The sequence below is a fragment of the Neovison vison genome, chromosome X (assembly GCF_020171115.1).
Source record: "Neovison vison isolate M4711 chromosome X, ASM_NN_V1, whole genome shotgun sequence".
NCBI classification, from domain to species: Eukaryota; Metazoa; Chordata; class Mammalia; order Carnivora; family Mustelidae; genus Neogale; species Neogale vison.
The window spans coordinates 72,349,538-72,370,285 of record NC_058105.1 but is presented as its reverse complement, the minus strand read 5'-3'; the positions used below and the strand labels follow the sequence as shown (position 1 = coordinate 72,370,285).

Here is a 20,748-nt window from a genome sequence, read left to right as displayed (position 1 = left end):
ATTTCTATTAATTCTAGTTTCTGTTTCCTTTTCTTTGCTCCAGTTTCTTTCCAAGGTTCCCAAATTCTTCTCGGCCTCCCCCCTCCTCGCTTTCTTCTCCCCCCCAATCCGTAAGGCGCTATAGGGTTAAGTTGGGGCGGAGTCCAGAGATGAACGACAGCGGTGGTCACCAACTGAGACAGGCGCAAGCGGGAAGAACTGGGTGGGGCAGTCAGGCAGAGGCGAACCCACACGCCCCCAAGGCCCCGCCCCGTGGCTGGGGGCCCAGGGTGGAATGGCAGGGGGCGGGGCGCCAAGGCTTGGCGGGCCGGTGGTTGGGCGCCTAGGCAGCCTCTTGGGGGATGGGGCGGGGTCGGCCTGGGCCACCTCCCTCATTCTCCCTGCGGGCCGAGCCGCCCCTCTCTCCCGCCCCTCCTCCTCCCTTTCCCACCCCTCGGAGTGGAGCTGCACATGCGGCAGCTCTCTTCTCTGTTCCGCCCAGCCTCCGTTGCTCTGGAACGGGTCCCTGCAGCCCCCAGCCGATGGCAGGGCAGTAGCCGCCTGTCAGGGGTCCTGAACGGCTGAGGCAGACGCTGCGGCTCCAGGGCCTCAGAGAGTGGGTGTCTCCGGAGGCCATGGGCTACCCAGAGGTAGAGCGCAGAGAACCTCTGCCCACGGCAGCGCCGCGGGAGCGGGGGAGCAAGGGCTGCGGCTGTCGCGGGGCCCCTGCCCGGGCGGGCGAAGGGAACAGCTGCCGGCTCTTCCTGGGTTTCTTTGGCCTCTCGCTGGCCCTCCACCTGCTGACGTTATGCTGCTACCTAGAGTTGCGGTCCGAGTTGCGGCGGGAACGGGGAGCCGAGTCCCGCCTTGGCCCCAGCACCCCTGGCACCTCTGGCACCCTGAGCAGCCCCGGTGGCCTTGACCCTGACGGTCCCATCACCCGCCACTTCAGGCAGCCATCACCTCAGCAGCAGCAGCCGTTGGAACCGGGAGAAACCACACTCCCCCCACACTCCCAGGACGGGCACCAGGTGAGTCACCTAGGAGGGGCGGCGGCGGCGGAGGCCCCTTCCCCTTGTGGGCAGGGCGGGGGCCCTCCCCGACAGCGCCCTGGGGAGGATTCTGCCACCTCCAGCCAAGTTGCAGGGCCGGACCAGGGAGGGGGCAGACGAGCCGGGAGAGGTTGCCCCGGGGCAGGTTGTCCTGGTCTAGCTCACCCAGACTCCCTCCGGACCCCTGCACTTGGAAACCCTGGCCGGCGCCCGCCACCCGCCGCCCCCAGCTACCGGCTGCCTTCGGGGAAAGTTGGCTGCTCTCCCGGCCGCCGAGGTGCGGGTGCTGCCCCTCTGGCGGACTAACGGCAGCAGCTTGGCCCTTCTGCTCCTGGTGAGATTCTCTGCCCGCGGTGCTTGTTTTTTCGTGTCCAGAGCTGATGCCAGCACGAGCAGGCTCTCCTTTGGAGTGGGAGCTGTAACACTGTAACAGCTGTAATCACTGCTCCACAGTTGAAACAACTTTTAATCGTATTTTCAGCGCGGGTCCTTGTGCACTGACCAGAAGGTGGGCTTGTTCACACTTACCTGCAATTTGAGACTGATTGTCCTCCGTGTTCTAGTGAGGATCAGCGCCCCTGTGGAATTCTGGTAGAAATATGCCGTCTTGCTAGACGACTTCTGAGCAGCAATTTAAAAAATCTATGGAAATAAACTCACCCTTTGCATGCCGGTTCTCTTTTTTGGGGGTAGATAGGATGAGTGTGAAGTGTATTCACTACTGCTAGTTTGAGGACAGGAATCTACTGATGGAATAATTAATTACTCAAGAGTAACCTTTCACGAGCAGTTTTGTTTTGTGTGTTTGTTTTGCGATCTTTATTTTATGGTGTTTGTGCCCTTCTTAGCAAACTATTAGCTTTGGTAGTTGTCTTCCACTTGTTCAGCCCTTTATTCAACTAAATTTAGCGAACTTAAAATAAGTATTCTCTTAACTACCTATATTTTGTCCTGTGAAATTTAAGAGAAGCAAGCATCCAAGAATCATTTTGAGGAGGTTAGGAGACTAATAGTGAATTTGTTCCTTTTGGGGAAGAGGGCAAGTTGTGCACATAAGTTTCTTCGAATGAGGGGCCCAGGATTTCTGTATTTACTACCACATTCAGAGTCGTCATTGTGATACTCTAAACATCATTTGTGCTCTTTGACCACCCATCCTAAGCTGGCATCACATTCATGACAAAACTATAATGTTGGGACTGACATATCTTCTACATTGTGCATTGTAAAGTTACCCTGAGCTGAAAAATGTCTTGCTAGCATACTCCAACTTATATAACAGCTTATCAAAGAAGAGAATCAGTAGACATGCTTCTCATACTTGAAACTTTAAACACTGTAGCTAAATGATAATTAACTAGGATTCTGGCTCCCTTTATCTATCCACCCCCGCCCCAACAATGCCCAGTAGAGAAATACTTAGCAGCTGAACATTGATATTCTGTGAAAAGATGAAGTAATTGAACTTCCTTAGTCAAATGGTAGCCAAAGCTTTTTGGTATTTAGGGTGGACAGACCTATGTTTATAGACTGAGGATTAGCAGGACAGCTGCACCCTAGGGCTTCTGTGATGGTGTGGGACTCTCAGAGGTCTAGAGTGGCATTTAGTTGCCTAGTATTTGCCTGGCACTTTGAATAGTTCTGTCTAGATTTAAATACAGCTCCCCGTTTTCTGTCCTTGTGTTTTAATCTTTTGGAGCAGTGGCAACAAGCATACTGGCTCTTTACATTTGCTGGCATCAGTTGGAGTCTCGGATTTTTAGAATTGTGAGGGGCCATGTGAGTCCATTTTGTTTGATCCCCTTGGATTGCACAGAGGCCCTGAGGTAGGGGGAATGATTTGTCCAAGGTCAAATGATTTGGCCATACAATGATTTGACCCTACAACTATGGTCAACGGTAAAAGGGAAGTTGGTCTCTTGATTCCCAGTTCAAGAAAGTTTGTTTGTTCCCCTGTAGCATACATCCCTGGAAGCCTTCTGGGAAAAAGAGGCATGGAGCTCCATAGTACAATTCTTGCAATGTAGAGGGCTCAGATTTGCATCAGTTTCTTTTACTCCACCTGTATTTTAGCCAAAGTTTAAAGTGTTTTCCATACTCTTCCTGAAGATAACTTTCAGGAGAATTGAAGTATACTTTAAAGGAATTTTAGCCCAGATTCAAATTATGATTCTCTTGAGGATATTAGTTTTAGTATACCTCCCATTCCCCCACCCCCCGCAAAAAAAAAAAAAAAAAAAGTTGATTGGCTATTAGAGTTAAATTGATACTGCTACATCTTGGGTAAAATTTCTAGGGCCCTGGTGCACCCTCTGCTGGCTTTGCAGGGACATTTAATTGCAGTATCTGCTGACAGTCAAGATTCTAAGTTGTGCTGACAGATTCTGATTCATAAACAAGGAAGTAAACAGCCTTGTGGGATTTGGCCACGTAGGTCACATTTTTATATCTTAGTTTTTCAACATGAACAGCTGCTGTTACAGCAACTCTTAGATGGAGAGGAAGAAAGATAAAAATATACACCCTTCAGTGGGCAGAACATTCAGGTTCTCACCAGTTTATTTGCAAGGAGTAAAGACAAACTAATGAAAATAAATTGCAGAAAGATCTCAGACCAAGTGGGCAAAACAGAGGCACTTCATTTTATAAGGTCATACAAACATATCCATGTTTGTGAGAAGATGGGCTCAGTTATGACTCAAAAAAGGGATCTAGAAATCACTGAGGAGGTTCATCTATATCTCTCAATTTAAAAACATTTAAAACAAGATACAGAGGAAATTAGGGCAGTCGGGATACATAGCAGATGTATCAGCCAAGTTCTCCCAGGGGATTGTTAGAAAAGCCTCCCCAGTGGGGACACTGCTAATGAAAATGAGTGAGAGGGTCCCCTCAGACCCCTCAGACCTTTTGGAATCATAACGGTATCCTAACGGAATCATTATGATTTTGGAATCATAACGGTAGCTGGTAGGTACATCCAGCTACTCACTGAAGAAGCTACTCACTGAAGCTACTCACTGAAGAAGACCTAGGGACATCTCACCAACTTCTGAGTCAGACAGTACACAATATGATTGTTACAGTAAAAAATGAAAATCACTGTTGATCATTCTGTGAAGAAGTTGGTCCAGTTGTGATTGTGGTCCTCAAAGCTAATAATATGGTAGACATCAGCAGGAAGGATGTTGAAAATGATGACAAAACAAAACCCTTATCTTTTCCACCTAAAAGACCAAAAGTGGATTTGCATCCATAATCATGTAGGAAATTCTGGCACCTGCTTCTCAAGAAAAACCCAACACCTGATATAAGTCCCTGGAAACTCAATTAAATTGATCAAAAGGATAGAGGGATTTTCTAGTTGTTGTTGTTTTTCTGGTCTGGAGAGAGAGAGGATTAAGGGAGGGATATGATCAAAACCATGAGGCAAATGAATAAGGTTAATATATTGGTATAATTTAACAGTTTAGCTCAATAAATAGCCTGCTTTTAGCCAGACACTACGTCAGCTATGAGATATCTTATAATGGTTGAAAGTTTATTTTGGAATAGAGGCAAGTAAAAGTAGTATCTCATTCAAATGATTGCCCTAAGATCATCTAAACTGGAACTCTAAGATTTAGGACGTGTTTAGAAAAATATATATGGGTAGATTAATGAGGATTTATTTGGGACCATTGGGGGATATTTGGAAAATGTTCCTAATTATTTGAAATGATGACATAGAAATCAACTTTATCTTTCCACAAAACATTTCTTGGTTTAACTAGATAGAACATTAGTGTATACAAATTTTACATTACTTATTAAGGCTGGTTGATCAAGAAAATGACTAGGAGTCATTAAGTCCAAGAACTTTTTTAGGGGAATGGAATCCAGATGAAATACCTTTCTATAGGTTTAAATCTAGAGTTTAAGGTGTGACATTCATGGTTTTTGATCAACTAGCTCATTATACCTATCCCGTTCTCACTAATTCTACTCCTGCAACCCACCTACCATATCTTGTCTTAGGATCATTCTCTAGTTGTTATTGCTGTTTTTTGGTTTATTAACTCTTGTGTCTTTATATAGAACTCTTCAGAAATCTGCCTCCTTTTTTGTCTTTTTCCACAGGACCTGACTCATTGCTAGTTATACTTAAGGTATTTTAATACTTGTTGAGTTAAATATTATGTTGGGCCTTTGGAGATAGTCATGTGAAACAAAGACATTTTCTCTGTATATAACAAGCCTACTTTCCTCAGGTCTTGCTAATAAGCCTGTGTCAGCTTTGCTTAGGTGAGTAAATTGTTCCACTGGCAATGTTTCATTGGTTTCTAGAATTACTAGAAAGCGAAATAGAGAGGAGCCCTAACCACATTACCTTCAAAGTGGTGCAGAAAGCTTTCTGTGATACATCATTTGATGTTTTATTTTTTTTAATTCTCACCTCTTTCTCTCTTAGATTTTGTGAAAAAATAATTTATAATTTATCTGTAAATGCCTTATAGGAAAGATCTCCTTATAATAGAGAGCTTCTGAAGCCACTTAATCCCCAAAAACATTATCAAGAAAACCATTTGCCTTGCCTGTTAGGGTGGCCCTCAGAGAGGACCAACTTTACCTATTGTACTTAGCTGTTAATTTTTTTCTTTATTTCCCCCACTTTTATATTGAAGTATACTTCTTTATATTGAAGTATTGCATATATACAGAAAGGGTAACAAATCATATAGTTTGATGAATTATTACACAGTGAACACACTGATATTACCAAAACCCAGGTTAAGAAATAGAACTATCATTTCACAACCCCCACATGCTCCATTCCTATCATTGTACCTTTCCCCTCCAATGTTAGTGACTATCTTGACTTCTAGCATCATAGATTAGTTTTACCTATTTTGAGCCTGATATAAGTAAAATCAAACAATATATATTTTGCAGGGAGTCTGTTTTTTTTCCCTCAACCCTGTGTTATCCATCATGTTGCATAAAGCCATAATTTTTTTAATTTGTATTTTTGTATTTTGTATATTATTCCCATGTTGAATATACTACAGTTTATTCATTTGACTGATAATATTTGGATTGTTCCTTGTTTGGGCTATTGTAAGTAATGATGTTATGAATAGTATCATACATACATTTTGTTTATATGTACTTGTTTGTTTTGGAATAGAATTGAATTTCTTTTGAGTGTATACCTAGGATTAGAAATTTTGGGATGTAGGGAAAACACATTTTCAAATTTATTGATAATGATAGTTTTTCTAAGTGATTATACCAATTTATATGAGAATTCTAGTTGTTCCACATTCTTGTTAACACTTGTTATTATCACCCTTTTAAATTATAGCTATTCTGGTAGATGGCTTTATAATACTATCTTATTGTAATTTTAATTGCCATTTCTCAGAATCTGATTAATGAAGTTCAACTCTTTTTCATATGTTTATTATCCATTTGGATAGCTGCTTCTATGAAGTACCTGTACAAGTATTTTGCTCATTTTTTTTAAAGATTTTTTATTTATTTATTTGACAGACAGAGATCACAAGCAGGCAGAGAGGCAGGCAGAGGGAGAGAGGAGGAAGCAGGCTTCCCGCGGAGCAGAGAGCCCGACGTGAGGCTCGATCCCAGGACCCTGGGATCATGACCTGAGCTGAAGGCAGAGGCTTTAACCCACTGAGCCACCCAGGCGCCCCTATTTTGCTCATTTTTAAAAATTGGATTATTTGTCCTTTTTTTGTAAATTTGTAGGAATTCTTTATATACTCTTTATATACTCTGGCTATGAACCATTTTTGCATTTTTTATGTTGCAAGCCCTTCCCAAATCTCTTCATAGCATTCTTTGAGGAACAGACATTTTAAATTTTAATGCATCTATAGGTTTTCATTATTTTCCTTTATGACTGGTGTTTTTTATGTTTCCTTTAAGTAGTATTTTCCTACCTTGAGATCATGTAGATATTCTATGTTATCTTTTAGGAGATTTATATTTTTGACATTCACATTTAGATCAACAATCCATCTGGAATTGATTTATGTGTATAGTGAGATATCAGGGGCCAAGCTTTATGTTTTCCATATAGACATTCTACTGACCCAGGTCATTTATTATAAGGAATGTCTTTTTCTTCACTTCTTTACAGTGTCATCTTTGTCATAAATTGTCTGCGTATGTGCAAGATTGATTCTGAACTGTTTGTTCTATTAGTCTATTTGTCATTGTAACACTACCATAGCCTTAATTACTGGACTTTATAATAAGCTCTTGATATCTGGTAAAGCAAGTCCTTCCACCTTGTTTCTCTTCTTTAAAAGTGTCCTGGATGTTCTTGGCCCTTGGCATTTCTCTATATATTTTAGAACCAGCTTATCATATTCCACAAAAAAAGAGTAATTTTAAAGGGAATGATGTCAGCAAGATGGTAGATTAGGAAGTCCTGAACCCTTCTACCTGCCCCCAACACACTCATTTAGCAGTGATTCAAGGAAAAATTCCCTTTGTGAGAAATTAAGGGACGAATTGAAAGGCTCCTATACCTGGGGTGAATATAAAACCAAACTCACTGATATCAGCAGGGAGATTTGGGACACCCTCTCACCAGAGTACCTGCTACCAGCTCAGGAGCCATATGATGAAGAGAGACCCTCCTAGCTTCTAGCTTCTCCCAGGGGAGGGAAGGAGTTCTTGGCAGCACTCCCAAGTTTTCAGAGGACTGACTTCTGTCTTGCCAGTCTTGAAACTCTTAATGGCCTGCCTAGGAGAAAATAGACAGTGTCTTGGGCAGGTAGATATCATAGATCATCCCTCCTGCTGAGTACAGAGCAAGAAGACAAAAAAACCCCAACTCTCAATATTTCCTTGGAGAAGAAAAGTTTATCTGTGCATCTGGTACTCCAACTTCTCCAGGGCTGCCCAAAGAACTGGCATCTGACTTGTCAGTCCAGGAGTGCAAGGATCTGGCACAGTCTAGTTATGGAGGTGAACAGAAACGATGACTAGGACTTATAGATGCCATAGTTCCTCCCACCCTGCTCATCAGAGTGTGTAGATGAAACATTTTTAGTGTTTAGCTTACTTCTGGAGATGGAAGAGATGATTTCTGGTTTCAGTGCCACAACTTCTGCAGGCCTGCCCAAAGATCTGGCATCTGTATTGCCAGTTTGGATCTCTGTTGGGTCTGGCATAGTCTAGCTATCTGGGGAAGAATGGAGATGGCAGTTTGGACTGGTAAATGGATAGCTACTCTACTCTGTACAGAGTAAAGAGAAAAAGCCACTGATGCTTGCTTCTCTTTGGGGAGGGAAAGAATTGATAGAAGTAACCAGAATCTCTGATTGGTGAAGTTCTTTTATATAAGACCAATCCACAGAGCTTAGGAGAGATATTTTCTTTGTGTAATGTGTAGACACCAACACAGAGAGTCAATGAAAATGAAAAATCAAGGATGCCTGGGTGGCTCAGTCATTGGGTGGCTGCCTCCAGCTCAGGTCATGATCCTGGGGCCCTAGGATTGAGCCCCATATCAGACTCCCTGCTCAGTGGGAAGCCTGCTTCTCTCTCTCCCACTCCAGCTGCTTGTGTTCCCTCTCTCTCACTGTCAAATAAATAAATAAAATCTTTAAAAACAGAAAATGAAAAATCAGCAAAGATGTTCCACACAAAGGAAATATATGTCCAGATACTGACCCTAATGAAAGACTTATGAAATACATTTGACAAAATTTAAAAATGACGTTATAAAGATGCTTACCTCAATATCAAGGGAACAGTGCATAAATACAGAATTCTAACAAAGAGGAAATAAAACCAAACAGAAAATATGGAGTTATAAAACACAATAATCATGAGCAGGATTCAACAGCAGATTAGTTAAAGCAGAAGGATCAGTGAACTAAGATTGGTCTTTGGAAATAATTCAGTCAGTGGAGCAAAAAGAAAAAAAAAGAAAACTAGTGAGAAAGCTTAAGAAACTATGGGACACCATTAAGCAGAGCATTGTAGGCATTAGGGGAATCCCAGAAAGAGAAGAGAGGAGAAAAGACCAGAAAGCTTAGTCAAAGAAATAATGGCCGAAAACCAAATCTGGGAAAGGAAATGAACAACCAAATTCAAGAAGCCCAAAGATTACTAAATAAATAAACCCAGAGAAAGCCATACCAAGACACATTATACTCAAATTATTAAAAATAAAAAAAATTTTTGAAAGCATCAAAAGAAAACCAACTTATCATAAACAAGATAACTCCCCCTAGGACTATCAGGAAATGATTTAGCAGAAATCTTGCAGACTCAAGGGAGTGGGATAATATATCCGAAGTGCTGAAGGTGGGGGGAACCCTGCCAACCGAGAATACAATACCTGCCAAAGCTGTCCTTAAAAATAACAGATACAGGGGCAGCTAGGTGGCTCAGTGGGTTAAGCTTCTGCTTTTGGCTCTGGTCATGATCTCTGGGTCCTGGGATCAAACCCTGTATCAGCTCTTTGCTCAGCAGGGAGCCTGCTTCCTCCTCTCTCTCTGCCTACTTGTGATCTCTCTGACAAATAAATAAAATATTTTTAAAAATAACAGATATGGACATTCCTAGAAAAATAAAAGCTGAGGAAATTTATCATCACTTAGACCTGACTTACATGAAATGCTACAGGGAGTTTATTAACTTGAAAGGATACTAAAGAGCTCTGTGATAGCATAAAAAAGTATGAAAGTTATTGGTAAAACTAAATATATAGACATATACAGAATACTGTATTACTGTAGTGGTTGAAGATAAGTCACTTTTATTTCTGGTATAAAAGTTAAATGGCAAAAGTATTAAAAATAACCATTAAAAGATTCACAATATGAAAAAACATAATATGGATAGGTGTAGGATGTGACAAAAATAATAGTGTATGAGAAATGTTCGCTTGTAGAGTTTTTGTATGCAATTGAACTTAAGTCATCAGCTTAAAATAGACTTGTAACAAAATTAGAGCATACTAATACAAAGACAAAGGAAGACAGTAAGAGAGACAATAAAGACAAAAGAATCTCAAGACTAATGGGAAACAACTAACAAAATGGCAATGGTAAATTCTTCCCTATCAATAATTATTTCAAATGTAAATAGACAAAACTCCTCCAGTCGAAGTTATATAGTGGCCAAATGGATAAAACCAAGACCCAGTCACGTTTTTCTACAAAAAACTCACTTTAGATTCAAGGATACGCATAGACTGAACATAAAAGAATAGAAAAATCATGTGGTATTTGTCTTTCTCTGACTGGCTTATTTTGCTTAGTGTAATACTCTCTAGCTCCATCCTTGTCATTGTAAATGATTGCAGTCATGGAATTTAAGAAACAAAACAAATGAACAAAGAGGAAAAAAAGTAAACCAAGAAATAAATTCTTAATTATAGAGAACAAACTGATGGCTACCAGAAGGGAAGTAGGTGTGGGTGGGTTAAATAGGTAATAAGGATTAAGGAGTGCACACTTGTGGTGAGCACTGCATGATGTATGGAATTGTTGAATCACTATATTGTATACCTTAATAATACTCTGTATGTTAACTTAAAGAATAAACTAGAAGAATAAAAAAAAAGCTAGTCCATGCAAGTGATAAACAGAAGAGAGCAGAATTGGCTGTACTTCAGACAAAATAAACTTTTAAAACTATCAGAAGAGGCAAAGAAGGATATTATATAATGATAAAATGGTCCATTCAGCAGGATGATATAGCAGTTATATATGCACTAGCATCAGAAAACCTAAACATATAACACAAATATTGACAGAACCAAAAGGGGGAATAGACAGCAATACAATAATAGTAGAAAACATCAATGCAGGGCACCTGGGTGGCTCAGTCATTAAGCGTCTGCCTCTGGCTCAGGTCATGATCCTAGGGTTCTGGGATTGAGCCCTGCATCAGGCTCCCTGCTTGGCGGGAGACCTGCTTCTCCCTCTCCCATTCCCCCTGTTTGTGTTCCCTCTCTTACCGTTTCTGTCAAATAAATAAATAAAATCTTGAAAAAAAAAAACACTGCTTTAGTTCCAGTAATGGATAGAAGATCTAGAGAGAAGAACAGTAAGGAAACAGAGGACTTCAACAACCATATAGACCAAATGGACCTAACCTGCAGAAAATTTTGTGCAACAGCATAATACATATTTTCACAAGCACATGTTCTAGAAAAAATAACATATCAGGTCACAAAACAAGTCTTAATAAATTTAAGAAGATTGAAATCATGTTGTGTATCTACTCTGTACAGAATAGAATGAAACTAGAAATCAATAGCAGAAAGAAAACTGGAATATTCACAAATATGTGGAAATTAAACAGCAGACTCTTAACCATTGGGTCAAAAAAGAAATCAAAAGAAATGAGAAAATACCTCAAGAAAAACAAAACACAGGGTCACCTGGGTGGCTCAGTGGGTTAAAGCTTCTGCCTTCAGCTCAGGTCATGATCCCAGGTTCCTGGGATCAAGCCCCACATTGGGCTCTCTGCTCATTGGGGGGCCTACTTCCTCCTCTCTCTCTCTGCCTGCTTGTGATCTCTGTCTGTCAAATAAATAAAATCTTAAAAAAAAACCCAACCTACCAAAACATAAGGGATGCAGCAAAAGTAGTATTAAGAGGGAAGTTAATAACAATAAATGCCTACATTAAAAAGAGGAAAGATCTGAAATAAATGAGATAACTTTAGGGAGCTAGGAAAAAACAATCCAAAGTTGAAAGAAAGAAGGAAATAAGGATTAGAGCAGAAATAAGCAAAATAGAAGATAGAAAAATTGACAAGAGTTTTTTCAAATGATAAGTGACAGCCCCTATCTAAACTAAATTCAAACAACAACAAAGCCCTCAAAATCAGAAATGAAAGAACATTACAACTGATGGCACAGAAATAGAAGGATCCTAAGAGACTACAATGAACAATTATATGCCAAAAATGAGGTAATCTAGAAGAAATGATAAATTCCTAGAAACATGCAACCTACTAAGACTAAATCTTGAAGAATTAGTCTGAACATACCAGTACCTCATGTGGAGATTGAATCAGTAATCAAAAAGGTCACAAGGAAAACACCAAGACCAGGTGGCTCCACTAATGAATTCTACCAAACATTGAGGGAAATACCAGGCTTTCTCAAACTCCTCCAAAACACTGAAGAGCAGGATCACTTCTAAAGTTATTTTGAGATTAACATTACCCTAATACCAAAGCAAGACAAAGACAACAGAAGGAAAGAAAACTACAGACCAGTATCCCAATGACTATAAAATACAAAAATCTTCAGCAAAATACTAGCAAACTGAATCCAATAGCACATTGAAAGGATCATACATGGGATGCCTGTGTGGCTCAGTCAGTTAAGTGTCTCCTTTCAGCTCAGGTCAAGATCCCATGGTCCTGGTATCAAGTCCCACATCAGGCTCCCTCCTCAGCAGGGAGTCTGCTTCTACCACTGCTTGCTGTTCTCCCTGCTTGTGCTCTGTGGCTTGCTCTCTAACAAATAAGTAAATAAAATCTTTAAAAAAAAAGGATCATACACCATGACCAAGTAGGACTTATTCCTGGGATGTAGGGATGATTCAACATACAAAAACCAGCTAATGTGATACAATACATTAACAGAATAAAAGATACAAATCACATTATCTCAATAGATGCATAAAAATCATTTGACAAAATTTATACTTTTATTATAAAACTCTCAAACTAGAAAGAAGAGTTAAAATACCTCAAAATAATTAAAACAGTATATGAAAAGCCCACATCTAACATCATACTCAATGCTGAAAAACTGAAAGCTCTTCCTCTAAGATTTAAAACAAGACAAGGATATTCACTATCTATTTCTATTTCTATTCAACATAGTATTAGGAGTCCTAGTTAGAGCAATTAGGCCAGGAAAAAAAAAGCCATCCAATTAGAAGGGAAGAAGTAAAGTTATCTTTGTTTGCAGATGTCATGAGTAAACATTCAAAAAAATTGCAGGGTACTGAGTCAACATACAAAAATGAGTTGCATTTCTTTTTTTTTTAAACTCTTTGTCAGAAGAGTCCACCTACAAGCAGGGGGAGTGTCAGGCAGAGGGAGAAACGGGCTCCCCACTTAGCTGGGAGCCCAATGTGGGACTCAATCCCAAGATCCTGGGATCATGAACTGGGCCAAAGGCAGATGCTTTACCAACTGAGCTGCCCAGCATCCTTCAGTTGTATTTCTATGCACTAAAATGAACTATCTGAAAATGAAGTAAAACAATCCCATTTACAATAGCACTGGAAAGAATATAACATTTAAGAATAAACTAAGGAGGCAAAAGATGTCTATACTGAAAACTACAAGGCATTGATATATTTAAAAAGAAACACACAAAAAATGGAAGCACATCCCATGTTTTTGGATTGGAAGACTATTGTTTAAATGTCCATACCACAAAAAACAATCTACTGATTCAATGAAATCCCTATTAATAGTGTAATGGTATTTTCCACAGAACCAGAACAAACCTAAAATATTTGCAGAATAAAAGACCACAAATATCCAGTTTAAGGAAGAACAAAACTGGAGGCATCACATGTCCTGTTATCAAACGATATTACAAAGCTTTAATCGTCAAAACAATATGGTGTTAAAACACAAATGTTGGTGAGAATGTGGAGAAAAAGGAACACATGTGCCCTGTTGGTGGGAATGCAAACTGGTGTAGCCACTTGAAAATAGTATGGAGGTTCCTCTAAAAGTTAAAAATAGACCTATCATCTAGCAATAATACTACTGGGTATTACCCAAAGAAAGCAAAAATACTAATTCAGAGGAATACATGCACTCCACCATTTACAGCAGCATTATCTACAATAGCCAAATTATGGAACGAGCCCAAATATCCATTGACTGAAGAATGGGTAAAGAGGATGTGAAATATTTACTTAATATATATAATAGCGTAGTACTCAGCCATAAAAAAGAATACAATCCTTCCACTTGCAACGACATGGATGGAAGTAGAGAGTATTATACTAAGTGAATTCAGTCAAAGAAAGACAAATACCATATGATTCCACTAATATGTGGAATTTAAGAAATAAATGAGCAAAGGGTCAAAAAGAGATAAACCAAGAAACAGACTCTTAACTATAGAGAACAAACTGAAGGGTGCTCGAAGGGAGGTAGGTGGGAAGATGGGTTAAAAAGGTGATGGGGATTAAAGAGTGCACTTGTGATGAGCACCAGGTGTTGTATGGCAGTGTTGAATCACTCACTAGCTTTTACACCTGAAACTACTACGCTATATGTTAACGAACTGGAATTTAAATGAAAACATAAAAAATAGAATTAGCATATGATCCAGTAATTCCACCACTGGGTGTTTACCCAAAGAATACAAAAAAAACTAATTCAGAAAGATATATGCACCCCTATATTTATTGAAGTATTAGTTAAAATAGCCAAATGATGAAAGCAACCCTCGTGTCCATTAATAGATGAGCAGATAAAGAAGATGCAGTATATACACATACACACACAAACACACACAGAGAATATTACTCAGCCATAAAAAAGAATGAAATCTTGCCATTTGCAATGGCATGGATGGATCTAGAGGATATAATGCTAAGTGAAATAAATCAGTCAGAGAAAGACAAATACCATATGATCTCACTCTGTAATTTAAGAAACGAAACAAATGAACAAAGAAAAGAGACAAAGAGACAGACTCCTGACTATAGAGAACAAATTGATGGTTACAATAGCGGAGATGGGTGGGGAATGAGTGAAATAGGTGAAGGAGATCAAGGGTACATTTGAGTCTTGAGTAATGTATAAAATTATTGAACTATATTGTACACCTAAAACTTATAACACTGTTAACTATATTGTAATTAAAATATTTTTTAAAAAGTGTGGTGTTGGCCTAAAGACAGACATTTAGGCTAATCAAACAGAATAGAGATCCCAGAAATAAATCTGTCTATATACGGTCAAGTAATCTTTGGAGAGGGTGCCATGAGTATACCGTGGGGAAAGGATAGTCTCTTCAACAAATAGTGTTGGGAAAACTGGATATTCACATTCAAAAGAATGAAATTGGGCCCTTATCCACAAAAATCAACTGAAAAGTGATTAAAAAGTAAAGTGTAAGACCCAAAGCTGTAACACTCCTAGAAGATCACATGGGAAATAGCTTCATGAAATTAATCTTGGCAGTGATTCTTGGGTATGACACCAAAAGCACAAGAATAAAAAATTAAGTGGGATTACATCAAATTACAAAGCTTCTGCAGAGTGAATAGTCAACAGAGTAAAAGCAATGTACAGAATGGGAGAAAATATTTGCAAACTATATATCTGATAAGGGATTAATCTCTAAATATATGTAAGAAACTCCTGTAACTAATTGAAAAAAACAAATTACAGAATTAAAAAACAGGATAAGGACTTGAATAGACATTTCTCCAAAAAGAACATGTAAATGGTCAGCACATATATGAAAAATGCTCAATATCAATAATTACCTGGGAAATGAAAATCAAAACCACAACGGAATACTACCTCACACCTGCCAGAATGGTTATGATCAGAAAGAAGATAGGGAAAAATTGGAACCTTCTTAGCGTTGGTAAGCATGTAAACTGGTGCAGTCACTATGGAAAACAGGATGGAAGTTTCTCAAAAAATTAAAAATAGAAATACCACATCCAGATTTGGGTTTTTTATCCAAAAGAATTGAAATCAAGATTTTGAGGGACATTTGTACTACCATGTTCATTGCAGCACTATTTACAATAGCCAAGATGTGGAAACGATCTATCCGTCAATTCATAAGTGGATAAAGCAAGTGTGTGCGTGTGTGTGTATGATAGACTACAATTCAGTCTTGAAAAAAAGGGAGAATCTGCAATATATGACAACATGGATGAACCTTGAGGAATATGTTAAGTGAAGTAAGCCAGTCACATAAAGACAAATACTGCATGATTCCACTTATCTGAGGTTAAAAAAAAAAGGAGTGGAATGATGGGTGGGGGTAAATATGGAGTTACTAATCAATAGGCATTAAGTTTGGTTTAAGCAAGGTATGTTCTAGAGATGTTCTGTACATCATTATATCTATAATCAACAATGGTATGCATAAAATTTCATTAAGAGGGTAGATCATATGTTAAGTGTTCTTACTACAATAAAGTAAAATTAAGGAAAAAACTTCTCCAGAGGGGCACCTGGGTGGCTCAGTCATTAAGTGTCTGCCTTTAGCTCAGGTCATGACCCCAGGGTCCTGGAATTGAGCCCCACATTGGGCTCCTTTCTTGGCAGGAAGCCTGCTTCTCCCTCTCCCACTCCCTCTGCTTGTGTTCCCTCTCTCATTGTGTCTCTGTCAAATAAATATTTTTAAAAAATCCTTCTGAGATTTTAATTTTGATTACACTGAATCTAAAAAATCTGGGGGAACATATTTTTACAGTATTGAGTCTTCTAATACCTAAATATGGAATATGCCTTCATTTATTTAGGTCCTTAATTTTGCTTCACAATATTTTTATAGTTTAATGTGTGGAACTCTTATACAGTTTTCATTGTATTTATTCCAAGGTATTTGGTATTTTTGAAGCCATTTAAATATTTTATTTATTTATTTGACAGAGACACAGCAAGAGAGGGAACACAAGCAGGGGGAGTGGGAGAGGGAGAAGTGGGCTTCCCACTGAGCAGGGAGCCTGATGCAGGGTTTGATCCCTGGATTCCAGGATTATGACCTGAGGTGAAAGCACATGCTTGATGACTGAGCCACCCAGGTGCCCCTTGAAGCCATTTTAAATGATATCTACACTTAATGCCATATCTATCACCAAAGTCCCACTTCGGGAATGAAAGACCTATTCCATCAACTGCTGAGAGTGCTGCTAGAAGACCTCTCAGTTGACAGTCCCCTTTTGAATTAGTCTTTGTGGAAGAAAACTGTCTCATCCATTGAGATGCCACCTTTCAGGACATCCTACACCCAATGACTGATCAGTTTGGAGGTATGAACGCTTGACTTTCCGCCTAATTCAGGAAAACTTTGAAGGACCATACCAGCTCCAGAGCTCCCTATGACTTTGCCTCTGGCCTTTTGGGAATTGCTTTTTTCCTTTCTCTTGCACATGTTGAACTTCCCAAAATTATGAAACAAAAGTCCCGTATGGTAATCTATGTCTCTCAGTCTGCTTCATAGGAAAACCAACCTGGGACTATATTATTTTAAAATCTCATTTTTAGGGATGACTGGGTGGCTCAGTTGGTTAAGTGGCTGCCTTCGGCTCAGGTCATGATCCCAGCATCCTGGGATGGAGTCCCACATCGGGCTCCTTGCTCGGCAGGGAGCCTGCTTCTCCCTCTGCCTCTGCCTGCCTCTCTGTTTGCCTGTGCTCGCTCGCTCTCTCTCCCTCTATCCCTGACAAATAAATAAATAAAATCTTTAAAAAATTTATTAAAATAATCTCATTTTTAAATTGCTTCTGGCTAATGCTTAGAAACATATTTTATATATTGGCTTGGTATCTGGAATTTTGCTGAACTCATTAATCCTAATAAGTTATGTGTAGGCTCTTTTTTTTTCTGCATACATTATTACATTATCTTTGACAAATGACAAGTTACATTTTTTCTTTTCCAATATTTGTACTTGAAATTTTTTTCTTACCTTATTGTACAGAGCCTTCAGAACGATGTCCAATAGAATTAGTGATAGTAGGCATCCTTATCCTGTTCCCAATCTCGGGGAAAAGCTTTTAAAATTTTACCGTTAGGTATGATGTTTGTTGTAGGTTTTTTTTTGTTGTTCTTTTTTCTGGACCAGATGGACCTCATAGATATTTACAGAACATTCCACCCTAAAACAACAGGGTATTTATTCTCCTTGAGCACGCATGGAACTTTCTCCAGAATAGACCACATTCTGGGTCACAAATCAGGCCTCAACCAATAGAAAAAGATCGAGATTATGCACTGCATGTTCTCAGACCACAATGCTTTGAAACTGGAACTCAATCACAAGAAAAAGTTTGGAACAAATTCAAACACTTGGAAGCTTAAAACCATCCTGCACAAGAATGTTTGGGCCAATCAGGAAATCAAAGAATGTAAACAGTTCATGGAAACCAATGAGAATGAAAACACATCAGTCCAAAACCTGTGGGATATGGCAAAGGTGATCCTAAGGGGGAATACTTAGCCATCCAAGCCTCACTCAAAAAAAAAAAAAAAAAAAAGAAATATCCCAATATACAGATTCTCTTTATACCTTAAAGAACTGGAGGATCAACAACAAATTAAGCCTAACCCACGCACAAGAAAGGAAATAATTAAGATTAGGGCAGAGATCAATGAATTAGAAAACAGAGATACAGTAGAACACATCAATGAAATCAGAAGCTGGTTCTTTGAAAGAATAAGATCAATAAACTACTGCCCAGACTAATCCAAAAGAAAAGAGAAAGGACCCAAATAAAATTACAAATGAAAGAGGGGTGGTGATCAGGACTAACACCAATGAAATGGAAACAGTCATTAGAAACCATTATCAAGAGCTAGATGCCAAAAAGTTAGGCAACCTGGAAGAAATGGATGCATTCCTGGAAACCTATAAATTTCCAAGGCTGAAACAGGAAGAAACTGACAACCTGAATAGACCAATAACCGGTAATCAGATTGAAGTAGTGATCAAAAATCTCCCAAAAAACAAGAGCCCAGGAACTTATGGAGTCCCTGGGGAATTCTGTCAATCATTCAAAGAAGAAATAATACCTGTTCTCCTGAAGCTGTTTAAAAACAGAACAGAAGGAAAACTTCCAGATTCTTTCTATGCGGTCAGCATTACCTTGATCCACAAACCAGGCAAAGACTCCATCAAAAAGGAGAATTTCAGACCAATATCCCTCATGAAAATGGATGCCAAGATTCTCAACATGATCCTAGCTAATAGGATCCAACAGTACATTAAAAGTATTATCCACCATGACCAGGTGGGATTTATCCCTGGGATGCAAGGTGGTTCAACATTTGCAAGTCAATGAATGGGATAGAACAAATTAATAAGAGAAGAGAGAAGAACCATATGGTCCTCTCAATTGATGCAGAAAAAGCATTTGACAAAATAAGCATCCATTCCTGATTAAAACTGTTCAGAGTATAGGGATAGAGGGAACATTCCTCAATTTCATAAAATCCATCTATGAAAACCCCACTGGAAATATCATTCTCAATGGGGAAAAGCTGAGAGCCTTTCCCTTAAGATCAGGAACATGACAAGGATGCCCACACTCGCCACTATTGTTCAACATAGTACTAGAAGTCCTAGCAATAGCAATCAGACAACAAAAAGAAATAAAATGTATTCGGATTGGCAAAGAAGTCAAACTCTCTCTCTTCACAGACGACATGATACTTTATGTGGAAAACCCAAAAGATTCCACCCCCCAAATTACTAGAACTCATACAGCAATCCAGTAATGTGGCAGGTTACAAAATCAATGCACAGAAATCAGTTGCTTTCTTTACACTAACAATGAAACTCGAGAAAGGGAAATTAGAGAATTTATCCCATTTACAATAGCACCAAAAATCTTAAGATACCTTGGAATAAACCTAACCGAAGAGTTAAAAGATCTATACTCGAGAAACCATAGAACACTTAGGAAAGAAATTGAAGAAGACACAAAAAAAGGGATAAACATTCCATGCTCATGGATTGGAAGAGTAAACATTGCTAAAATGTCTGTACTGCCCAGTGCAATCTATACTTTTAATGCCTCCTGATCAAAATACCATTGGTACTTTTCAATGTGCTGGAACAAACAGTCCTAAAATTTGTATGGAACCAGAACAGACCCTGAGTTGCCAAGGAAATGTTGAAAAAGAAAAAGCTGGGGGCATCACATTGCCTGATTTCAAGCTATATTTCAAACAGTGTGGGACTAGCACAAAAATAGACACATAGACAAATGGAACAGTGTAGAGAGCCCAGATATGGACATTCAACTTTGTGGTCAAATAATCTTCAACAAAGCAGGAAAAAATATCCAGTGGAAGAAAAACATTCTCTTTAATAAATGGTGCTCGGAAAATTGGACAGCTATATACAAAAGAACGAAACTCAACCATTCTCTTACACCATACACAATGATAAACCCAAAATGGATGAAAGGCCTCAATGTGAAACAGGAATCCATCAAAATCCTAGAGAAGAACATAGGCAGTAACCTCTTTGACATCGGCTACAGCAACTTATTTCAACATGTCTCCAAAGGCAAAGGAAACAAAAGCGAAAATGAACTTTTGGGACTTCATCAAGATCAAAACCTTCTGCACAGCAAAGGAAACAGTCAACAAAACAAGGAGGCAATCCATGGAATGGAAGAAGATATTTGTAAATGACACTATAGACAGAGGGCTGACATCCAAGATCTACAAAGAGCTTCTCAAACTCAACACCAAAAAAAAAAAAAAAGTCAAAAAAATTAGCAGAAGACATGAACAGACACTTCTCCAATGAAGACATATGGATGGCTAACAGACAAATGAAAAAAGTGTTCATCATCATTAGCCATTAAGAAAATTCAAATCAAAACCACATTGAGATACCACCTTACACCAGTTAGAATGGCAAAAATTAACAAGACAACAAATGTTGGAGAGGATGTGGAGAAAGGGGAACCTCTTACATTGTTGGTGGGAATGCAAG

General features: G+C 39.1%; 1 protein-coding gene across 1 annotated transcript in view; it reads left to right on the top strand.

Annotated features, from left to right (window-relative positions):
* Nucleotides 1–463: 463 nt before the first annotated feature.
* Nucleotides 464–20,748, top strand: part of EDA (ectodysplasin A) — a 491,171-nt gene continuing 470,886 nt past the window's right edge. The window contains exon 1 of the mRNA XM_044234674.1: nt 464–1,010. Coding sequence (XP_044090609.1) covers nt 615–1,010 — 396 coding nt within the window. The 5' untranslated portion in view covers nt 464–614. The remainder of the gene's footprint in view (nt 1,011–20,748) is intronic.